We start from the raw sequence: 11,630 nt of genomic DNA, 5'->3' as shown, positions 1-11,630 counted from the left end.
ATACCCCACTTCTGAAGTTTATGCTGGTTCTGAAGAGCTGGTTTTCACAAAAACTAAGCTGAGACTTAATTTCTTTCTTTCACATTTGAGGTTTTCCAGGAATTATGTTAATATCCTGGATTATACATTCTTTAAAACAAGGTCCCTGACTGTCTCCGGCAAGTGCCTAGCACAGCACGACAAAGTTACTCACTAAGGTTACAGAATTTGAGCATGTTGCATCACATCCTGCGTGAAATTTAAATGCTAGCATACGACTCAAACACAATAACATCTGAGAATAGCCAAGTACAAAAAAATGAAGCCTTTTTCATCGAAGGCCAGGAAAACATAATAGTGGGATAAAGTCCTGGTGCCCTTCCTCACATTATCTGCCCTTCCCGGAGCAGACTGGTTCACTGAACAGAACAAATGCCAGACACGCACCATACGTACCAGAAGAGTTATGAATTTACTTGACTTTCAGCTTGATTTTAGAGGCGCAGAAAAGACCACCAGAAGACACTGAGACAGGATTACACAGATAGGAAGGGCATTCACCATGAATTTTTGCTGTAATCATGAAACAAGGGTAGCAAAATGCCTAGCCCAAATACAGGCTAGAATCTCCTTAGCTAGAAACGCAGCTAAGGAGAGCGTAGGAGTTGACGGAAAGCAAGCCACACTTCTGTTTCAACCCACTCCTCCTTAGCTGATTAAGTCAGTGTTTATAACACCAACCCTCCTTACAAATTAAAAGGGCACTAGGTGAACAAGCCTGACTCCAAACAGCTAACAATCACAGCTAACGTGGGTAGATTTAGTAAATACATAAGCGCATTAATGGACTACATTTAGCTTTTACTGTTTAGATTCCATCCGATAATTTGCAGCCTCCTTCCGTAATCGCAAAAGAAACAGGAACACAGCTCAGCACCAACGCAGATCTAAGCTACGGGGTTCAGGTTACTGCACTGAGTCTCAGCTAATAACAAAACGCAGCAGCTTTACCGGGGCCCTCCGGTGGGCCTTTAATAAAGGAAGACCCTTTTCCTTATTCTTTCATGTTTTTAATATTAACAGCAAATTTCTTTCCCTTTTACAAGAACAGTGTACGTGGTACCACTGGTGTCTCAAAGTGACTTTCTGCTCTTTATTCCTAAGCACGTGGATTTATACATTTGCTGATTTTTACATTTCATAGTTAGAGTCAGTAATACGCTTTTTAGTTTTTACAGGACAATAAAATTGCTTGCCAGAAGTTCCCGACTTAAAATTCTACACAGCAGATTGATGTAGGCCTCTTGATCCTTCTTACCACGTTTTTGCCAAGCTGGAGTATAAAATAGCTGTTCTACTAATTGCACCCAGGGATTTGCGTCCAATATCCAGATAGACTACTAAAGCTGACTCCATTTTCCCTTTGATCTTGCGTATTCTGTTGCTTGAAAGAATACAGACAGGTGATGGAAAATGCTGGAGCTATTGCAAGTACAACTGCTCAAAGACCAATTAACACCAAAAAACCCCAAATGAACAAGAAGTCAAAATGGAACTAAACCCACAACAGCTGGTGGTCATCAAGGCAGTTTTCCCAGAGGGCAGAAGACTGTTACTAATAGGATGGAAATACAAAATTTACTGAGACCAAGTGTAACCACTGATAACACATATTGAGAAGTGCCTCATTTCTCACATTTTCTGCAGAGTGAGAGTGAAGCTGGACAGCAATCTTAACTTTTATTGGGGGGGGGGGAGGGAGTGGGAACTGAAGCATAGTCCCACTGAACAATTAGTACCAGGAGCTGATTTTATCATAATGCTGTTTTCATCACATTTAAAAATAACAGTCAAGTGATTCTACCCATAGAAATACATTATTTCTCAGAGTTTAATCAATGTAGTATAGTTCATTAGGAACTGCCCACTGAGATTCCTTTACATTTTAAATTATTTCAATTACTGCAGAACCTGGATGTTAGAATTCCCAACAGAAGATTAAATGAAGTTGTACGTTCTCCCTTTACAACAGCAGAGGTTTTGAGATGTTTCAATCACATTACATAAACTTACATTCCTCTGCTAACACAAAACATACACTCTTACCACAAGAGACAAATACTTCTTATGCTGTTTCCAGCCAATGATTTTTAACTTCAAATCCAGTGTAAACATAACCTCTTCAGAGCTGGGAACATGTTTGTGTGCAAGGAGAACAGCCAGCTGCATTACAGTGATAACAGCACCTACTAAAATCATGGCACATACTGAACAGACACATGCATAAGGGCCATTATGCTCTTTGACATGGTACTGAAAGAATGGCCAGTATCAAAAGGTTTGGAGACACTGAAGAGTCAGGAATTTTTTTACACTATCACCAAATAATATCTACTGAGAGGTAGAAAAGCTATTTTTATTCAGTGATGGTTCATTTCCAGATCATTCATGTTCCTCAAGAAGTGAGGGACTCCAGTAACCAAGAATAACCTTTCAAAAGCACAGGCATAAGTTCTCATGCATTTATTTACTATTTATTATCTGATTTATAATACAGATGAAGCAACAGTGCTAAATAGAACAATTTATCATTCTGCCTGGGCATTTGTTTTAAATGCGGTTCTTTCAGTGCCTTGGTGATGGTCTTCCAGAAGACGGCTGAGGCTGCCTGAATTTTGAGAGAACCGTGACAGAATCAGCAAAGGTATAAATGTTATATTCATGATGCTGAAGGTTCTTGTAGGTAGAATTATCGAATTCTTCTGGAGCAGGCTCAGCAGCTGCTGTGGTCTCTGTGAAAACAAACAGTAATTGGTGACTATAAGGATGCCACACCAGAGGGCAATGTTCTTAATTACTGAACCAACCTTCATATACTGTCAGATCCCTCATCCAGTCAACATTAAAAAAAAAAAAAAGTCAGCAACTATAACAAAAGGATCCGTTTACTAAGTTCTGCTGGTACCCTGTCTGACACTAAAGCAGCACATGAGTATGCAGTAGGCGAACAGGAATGAGCACAAGTCATCTAATACAGCACAGGTTTTCAAATCCAAACTACCACCTAATGCTGGGGGAGGACAGGGCAGAACACACTGTTTATATTTTGAAGATATATGGCTGCATTTCCTGGTTTTTTCATAGTTGCCTTGGTTTTCACTCCAGCCAGAACAGTAGGTGACATTCTTAGCAAGCCAGGAGAGGCAAAGCAGCAGTACAAATGATACATCATCGTGTCAGACCACGAGATACAGCTATTAGAACTACTTTACAGATTGAATTTTTTCCATGGGGAGAAGTCATGGAATTATTGAGATCTCCACAGTTTAATTTCAAATGTGGTTATACTGAACAGTAATATATCAAGAGCCTTTGATGTAAAATTCCTTTCTCATAATCTTCTAAACTTTGTATCAGCTCTTCTTTCTAAAAGAATAACCTAATAAAGTTATTCAGAACTCCTTACTTCACATTAAAGCCAACATTAATTCTTACACTTAGGATATTATGCAAATTTAGGCAGTACCATTTACATAAAAGGTTCCTGTTACGGGCTGATTTTACAACCAAGGAAATTGCAAGAAATCAAGCTTTACTCCCAATATTAATTTGTTCTCATATACCCAGAGTTCTAACAATAGGAAAGACAGAAGTACAATCTAGTGAAAAGCTTCGTCATATAAATTTGTATGTAGTGGTTTAGGTTAGATTGTATTAAGCTTCTTTTTGTAATATAACGTCTACAATAAAAATACAAGAACTCGAGCAACCAAACACCAGAATTTCCTTTAATTATAACATAATTATTGCAATATAATGCTATCAGTTTAAGAGCACGTATCTACAACGTTTAGCAAGACTTGCTTATAAAACGCAATGTAGTAAGCCATGGATTCAGCAAAACAACACACACAACCTACGAAAGGAAATATCCCTGTGCCTACTGCTCAGTTCCTACTGAGACAGCTCAGAGGAGACAACGCTACAGATATAAAAGCCAGATGATGCGGTCTTTGCTGCAAATAGCCCCAAGAACAGGCAAGCGTAGGCAAGTGTACATTCAACCTGCAAGAGGCAGTTGTTCCAAATTAAGAGACAGATGCTCAGGAAGACAAGCAGATGGAGTGTCATTTTTCCTGCCCAAATACACTGTACTTGGCTTCTCAAAGGAAAAATTTATCTCTGAGTTCATCCTCCCCATACTTCAGACTTCATCTATGCTTTCTCTCTTAAAGAGCAAGCACTTCACAGGATGTTCTTCCGAAATGAATCGGAGGTATATTTCTGAGTTACCATGCTACTATTTTGCTATTTACTTCGCAGTTAAAGTCAGCAGTTTTTGCTGACTGTTTAGCATGCCTGCTCTACGAAGTGGATGACATCACCTTAACATCCAGGTTTGTAATGGGAAAAATTGCTTTTACATCTTCAGCATGCCTGCTGCAGAGTTTGCAGATGAACAACAGAACACAGAAACAGGACAGAAGTACAGGTTACAGAAGGCGTTATCATTAACTGTGAACATTAAACATGGAAAAGCAGTAGCTGTTCTCAAAGAAGGCCTCAAAAGGAAGAGAGAACAAGATACGCCTGGAGATACCAGTGACGCTGTTGAACACGGTGTAGCTAGGTTTGACTCTTTGCTACCCCCTGCCACCCAAAGACATTTCACCAGCAGTAAAAGGGGTGTGAACTTGCCTGTACTAACCCCCACCTCTCCTACAGCCAGTGCAGCAGCCCTCCTTTAGCGGGGGTGCAGGACGTACCCAACAGAAACTTTCCTGCTGTCACAGCCTTACCGCCTCCGCAGAGCAAGAGGAGCTCAACAGCAAAAGCGCTGTTTTCAGCAAAGCCAGGTCGTACCCAAAAGGTTTTGCTGGTGTGGTTATGATGATGATGGGTTTGAGGCACAGTGATGCTATTGCCCCATCATTAAAAATCTGCAGGAAAAGTTTGTCACATGGTCTTAACATTATTCTAGATTTATAGCATCAGAGTAGGAGAGGCTGTTCCATAGACCTTCAATGTGTCATAATCTTGACCTTGAATGATTAGCACATTTTCAGACCAAGTCCTCCCTCTCATACTTGAAGTTAATTGAACTCATTTCTGGGGTCTTCATATCAGCTTCAACGTGGAAAAAAAAAATAACGCTTGAGCATCTAGAAGTCCACTGTGGATGAATGGGGAGAAAAGCATTATCTGTAGATAACCACAAATGGCCTTTCCCAATTTTTTTTTAAGAAAGCTTCTGCTGATGACTGCAAGGAGGAACAAGTAAATGAAAACGTCACTTGCAAACAGTGCTGCATTTTACCAGTTGAGCTGTGGTCAGGGAGGAAGGTAAGCTTAGCTTCCAGCTCTTAAAACAGACCAAATTATGAGCTGACTAACTCCTTAAAACAGAAGGCAGGTCTTTTACTCAGCACTGTATCCTGGAAACAGATGTACAAAAGCAATTATTTGTCACTTAACCTGGTTAGACACTTTGCAGAGTCACAGAATGGTTGAGGTTGGAAGACGCCTCTGGAGGTCATCTGGTCCAACTCCAAATGCTCAAGCAGGGTCAGCTTAGAGCAGGCTGCCCAGGACCATACCCAGGCAGCTTTGGATTATCTCCAAGGATGGAGACTCCAACGCCTCTCTGAGCAACCTGTGCCAGTGCTTCATCACCCTCACAGCAAAAATGTGTTTCTTGATGTTCAGGCAAAACCCTGTATTTCAGTTTGTGCCCACTGCCTTTTGTCCTCTCACTCGGTACCACTGAAGAGAGTCTCACCTCTGTCATCTTCACACTCTTGCTTCAGGTATTTACATACATTGATGAGATCCCCCCTGAGCCTTCTCTTCTCCAGGCTGAACAGTCCCAGCTCTCTCAGCCTTTCCTCACAGAAGAGATACTCCAGTCCCTTCATCACCTTAGTGGCCCTTCACTGGACTCTCCAGTAGCTCCACATCTCTCTTGTACTGGGGAGCCCAGAACTGAACACAGCACGCCAAGTGCACCTCACCAGGGAAGGATCACCTCCCTCAGCCTGCTCACAACACTGCTCCTAATGCAGCCCAGGTTGCCACTGGTGGTCTTTGATGCAAGAGCACACTGCTGGCTCATGTTCAACCTGCTGTCCACCGGCACCCCCAAGACATTTTCTGCAAGGATGTCACTTGAAGGATGATATCCAAGCAGCTTTACAGTTATGCTGCTTTTACTTCCAAGCAGGCAAATTCTTTAATTCAAAGCAGCAACCAGAAGGCGGGGGGTCTTAAGAATGGTATGCTGCCTAAGTTGAAAGGCAAGAATGGCAAGCCACCACAGACCAGGACAGAGGGGCATTTGCTATTGAAATACACAGAATGAGATCAGTAGGTAAGTTAACAGGACCAGTAGTAAATAAGAAGGTAAGTTAGATAGGGAAGTATAACTAGGGAGATCATTATACGGTGCACGATGCTCTTTCCTAAAACACATCACTGTCTCCTCCCCAGCTCACTACGAGAACTGGGTTACAAGGTCAACTCTGTGCTCCTTCAACACGACTTGCTTACAACCTACCAATCTCAGAATCAATACCCGTTTCTGGCATTACACTATGATTTCTTTAAGTCTACTGAAATCTGAAACGCTGCAAGATTTAAAAAAAAAAAAAAAGAAAAAAGAAAAAAAAAAAGAGAGAGAGAGACAGCAGGATTTAAGCAAAAATCAGACGGCATCAAATTTGGCTCAGGAAAAAGGCAGCTACCAAATCTTTCCGAGAAAACAGAAGAGGGAAAACAAGTTTTGTCATATAAAACCCATGATTTTGCTCACAGTGAAAACAACCTTGTTTTCATTTTATAAGTAACCAGTTTATGAAACTGTAAATACAGTGAAATCAAGACCACTTCCTTTCACAGCATAAATGGAAACCAAGTATTACTGAGTGCTTGTAACAATTAACAATGAACAAGAATTTATCTTCCAGAAAGTCACTGCTACACAGTTAGTTTCAGTATAAAGATCAGAGAATCATGAACAGAGAAGATTTGGAAACCCTTTACAAAAAGTTAAACCCTAGCCCAGATGAATCAACACAGTTCAAACAATTTAAAGTTGTACCCTCTATTGTGCTGCTTTCTCCAGCCTGGACTCCTGCTTCCTGAATGGTCTCCTCCTTTGCTGTATCGCCCATCACCAACATGGTGCTTCCAGAAGTCTCTTCTTCTAGTTTAGGAGCAGTTACTTCTTCTGCTTCCAACCCCTGCACCTCCTTCACCTGTTTCTCTTCTCCTCTGGATACTAGTTTTTGCTTTTTGTCTTCCTGAGTCACTGATGAAGCTTTCAGCTGAATAGCTGCTACTTGGGTTCCAATGGACTTTTTCTCCAAATAATCAGATTTATGAGTGACATCGGTCAGGCCTTGGCTTTCAACCACGTGTGGTTCTAAGACCAGCTTCTGCCGATCTGCTTCTTTTGGAGTTGATTTTACTTTGGTGTCTCTTGCTTTGGATTTTGATGTTTCATGGCTGACTGATGTTTTAGAAAATGCGACCTGCTTGACAGGAAACACATCCGTTTCTGTTTTGCGTGCCTGCTTCTTAGCTACATATTCTTTGTGGGATTTCTGGGACAAGTTCTCTTTTGCTAGCATTGATGACTTTCCTGCTATGTTCCCAGAAAACATGGAATCTCGTCTAGGAAACTCAACTTTGGTTTTAATGGCAACTTCTGAATCATCATTTTCTTCCTCAGAATCCGAGCTAGAATCTGAACCTGAGCTGGATGAAGACGAAGTTTCTTCCTCAGCTAACTCCTTCCTCAAGCCTCCTTCTGTTGCAGGTGTAGTGAGGCTTTCCTCCTCAAGGGAAGAAACAACTACTCGCTGAGGAAATGCAACCACGGTTTTTCTTGACATGAACATCCTCATGTCTTCAGCAGTAGGTTTTGAAGCTTCCTCAAGGTTAGTACTAGATACGCTCTCACCTTTGTTTGCAGATACTAAGCGAGAGCTAGAAGACAACATTTTAGGAAATTCAACTGGTGCCTTGGTGGCTAGCAGCTTGGTGCTTCCCTGTGGTGCCACTACATCTAGGAAATGGCATAAAGAGGATTATCATCATTATATCCGACACCACTGTTAATTAGTGATCTTAGTCATAAAATTTTAACTTTCTGAGATAATCTGGTACATAAAGCAAATTGAAAGAAGCTATTATACTAAATACAGGCATTATGAAGCAGAAAGTTTTAAGGCACTGAAGAGTTCTAGTTAGCACTTAACAGTTTTTGCTGCTGCGGTGCTGAAAATCATGAGATAACGCCTTTTGCTCCTTGGTTTGCCAGACTCCTCGCAAGTGCTGTTTTCCTCTGTGCTTCAATTCTGCATCACTGAAAATGGTTTACAGACACCTTCCTATCTCAGATGAATATTAAGATAGCTTGTTAGCCAAGCTCTTCAAATATGCTGCTACAGAGATAATATGTGCCTATGAACAAGCCAGCGAAGCAGAAGACATCAACAGACATAGGAATAGCCAGCCTCTTGCAACAGTTATCTTTAAAGCAGAAGGGAGGGATGACTCTGAAGAGACAAAGTAGTGGAATAAGAGATACCTGAGGCTATACATTAAATTATTACTTGTTCATGTGTCCATGTGACCTACCAACTGAATTGTGTCTAACACAGTTGAACGTTATTTCCCCATGACCTTACCTCCTCCAGTCTCCACTTCCTATTTTTGGTTTGAGACCTCTTTGTAAAGAAAGTCTTAGAAGATCTCCTAATGCTTCATGTTAGCCTGCCTTTATTTCTTCTCCCTCATGAACACTTTTATTAGGCTAAATTTTCCAGAGAAGGAGCCAACACTTGAAGAGAAAGCAGCAACTTTCAGGCCCTTTCAGACAGTACCAAATACCCCTCGGATGCTTGTGCCAATTATATCCTCAAGAGGCTGATCACCAGCAAATACCGTTGTGGTTACAGAGAACAGGAGGACAAAGAGGACTGGGAGCACATTAAGATGATGAAATTTGCTATAGCAAAACCAACTCCATTATGAGTTGCACCACTTCCAACCAGCAGTGTAATTCAACAGATTTCCCGTCTATTATGCAGATTTATCTGCACAGTTTGGAAACCCAGATCTACTTTACAAGACTATAAACTAGATGCAGTTTTCCCCCTTACTAGTATTTTACAGTAATACCTTGTATGATCCAAGGACTTACCATAATTAGTTCTGATAAGAAGGAAGTCTTTAGCAATGCCCAAATGAAAACATCACAGAAGAGACAGACCCATGAAATTAAAAGCAAAGTATTTAAGAAAGAAATACAGAGTTCTTAATGTAAGTACAAATGAAAAAAATATCAGTTTACTATACAAGTAATACTTTTGAATAATTTCAGACATGTGCTTCTCTCTGCCAGAAGGAAGGTGCAGGGAGGGACGTCAGAGGGAAGCAGATGGGCAGCCACCTTTGAAAGAAGCCTGACTCCCTGCACAGATTGACACAGCCAAACAGCAGCCTCTAAATGAAACTAATATGTGAGGAAACATCACTCAGGATTGAAGAGTTCTTCAAAGCAGCATACAGGAAGGTCAAACAAACACAAGAATGCCCAAAGGGATGACAGACAAGGGAAAGCTGAGCAAAAGTTGAAGTACTAATGTTAAGACATCCTAAGAAACCAAGAAGGCAGGTAACATTCAACTTTGCCATCAACAGTAGGTGTTACTGGAAAAATACTTTAAACAGTAATATTTGGATATGCGAAAAAGATACGTTTCACCTTTTAATCATAAAGTCTAATACAACTGGTACAGACACTTTAATTACAGTACTTCAAACTCTGTACCACCTGATCTGTATTTGCATTGCTTTGCCAAGAGAACAATACATCCAAATCAGTAACAAGAATATTATTCCCAGATGCATTCTTACTGATGCTTGTAACATCAGTATCATTATCGGAACGTGTTTAAAACATGTTTGCACTCACAAAGGCAGCATGCAGAAATTACAGGTCTATTCCCCATCACTGACTTCATAAGTAAACATGACCATTTTATCAAAGCAAAGAACATTTGCACACCCTGTTCCAGCTAGAATCTGAAAGAGACAGCTGCATCCGATACACCTTAACTAACCTTAACCATGTGCATGGGAAGCAGCTGGCTGAAAGAGGCGGCCTAAGAAGTCTCCTGACACCTTCTGAAGTCAGAGCTGCAGGACAACGAATCTAGAAATTGATGCTAAAATACATCTCAAAGATGCTTAAAATAATTCAAAACAATGAATTACAATAAAAAGCGATTTGTTGTTCAAGCAAGCTTATATCGATCTATGCAGCAAAGGCTTTCTTAATGGCAACCAAGCTTTTATTTGCCTTGGCATTTAAGAAGCTAACACTAGAAGCCAGAAGTCTGCATTCATCTACTCTTTCAGCAATCTTTTCAACAGCTGTCAACAAGTCTGATCCTCCTGCATATGGTCCCATGGAGCTCTGCTGTTTAAGCACCTGGATCTCTAATTTAGGATGGGAATCCTACTCACTGAACCGGTGAGGCTCTATTTACAAACAGCATTTCGCACAAGATACCCCTCTTTGAGATTTGTATTCATGTTTTGACTTTGGTCAGGGACAGAAGGGGTTCAAATACTTCTGAACATAAGACGCACTGCACTGCAGCATCCAAACCCAGGCCCACTGCAACATCCAAAGCCAGCAGCTAACATATTAAGGTGAAGGTAAACAGGAAAGCAGTGTCAAGCTTGTTGCAGGGCCTATGAATACAAATATATCCCACGCAGACCCATTCCTACCAGACCTTTACTTTTAGCTTTCTTACTACGCAGTACATTTGAAGGGAAATCTTTGTTTACACGGTGATGACCTTTCCCTTTCTTGGCTTACATAACAGCTGCTCAGAGACGTGGCCATGAGCATTTCTAAGCTCTTCTTGCCTATTTAACGACAACCAGAGGGACTTGGACTTCAGACGGTCCAACGGGCAGATAAAACTTTTATGGTCCGGGTGCCACCACAGGGCGCAGACACCTCCCGAGGCTGGCAGGCTGCGGGGGAAGGCGGTTAGCTATTTTATTTACACCCCACCACCGCTCAGGACGAAAACAAGCATCTTACTCTTTGGCGGCGCCGTCCCGGAGCCCACCGGCCTGGTGCAAAGCGCCGCGGAGGGGGTCAACCCTCGGGCCTCCAGCCGCAAAACCTGCAAGGCAACGTATAAAATAAATGAACGAAACGGGATACAAATGACCTCAAGGAGAGGGGTCTCCCCCCGCGCATGCGCATCTTCCCTCACCCGGGCCCGGTGCGCAGGTGCCGGCCGCCTCGCCTCAGGCGAGGCGGCCGGCACCTGCGCACCGGGCCCGGGAAGGTGACCGGCCCAGGTAGGTGCCGGTACCGAGAGGAGCCGAGCAACCGGGGGGCGGTAGGGGCGGCCCGAACCGCTCCTCCTTGCCCCTCTCCCCCGCCTCTGGCGCCCACCCTGCCCCGTACCTTGCGGGTCGCCACCCGGCCGCAGCCCAGCAGCGAGGGAGCCGCCATCTTGGCGTGCAGCCCAACTGCGCGGCGGCCCCGAGCCCTCCCGCCGGGCGGGGCTTCAGCGATGAAGCTCCGCCCGCCGCAGCCGATACGTCATCGTGTCGTG

The 11,630-nt window shown here is 42.5% G+C and overlaps 1 protein-coding gene across 1 annotated transcript; it reads right to left on the bottom strand.

Annotated features, from left to right (window-relative positions):
• Window positions 1-2,487: 2,487 nt before the first annotated feature.
• Window positions 2,488-11,625, bottom strand: NDUFV3 (NADH:ubiquinone oxidoreductase subunit V3). The gene is made up of 4 exons (XM_087756919.1): window positions 11,480-11,625; window positions 11,105-11,189; window positions 7,076-8,044; window positions 2,488-2,771 (listed from the first exon to the last, which is right to left on the bottom strand). The coding sequence occupies exons 1-4, from the start codon at window positions 11,525-11,527 to the stop codon at window positions 2,605-2,607; spliced, it is 1,269 nt and encodes a 422-aa protein (XP_087613045.1). The 5' UTR covers window positions 11,528-11,625; the 3' UTR covers window positions 2,488-2,604.
• Window positions 11,626-11,630: the final 5 nt, after the last annotated feature.

This window comes from Nipponia nippon, unplaced genomic scaffold, assembly GCF_047370975.1.
Source record: "Nipponia nippon isolate SJK-2023a ecotype South Korea unplaced genomic scaffold, ASM4737097v1 scaffold_2, whole genome shotgun sequence".
In the NCBI taxonomy this organism is placed as follows: Eukaryota; Metazoa; Chordata; class Aves; order Pelecaniformes; family Threskiornithidae; genus Nipponia; species Nipponia nippon.
Note: the sequence above shows the minus strand (reverse complement) of the source record. Positions and strands in the feature narration are given on the sequence as shown.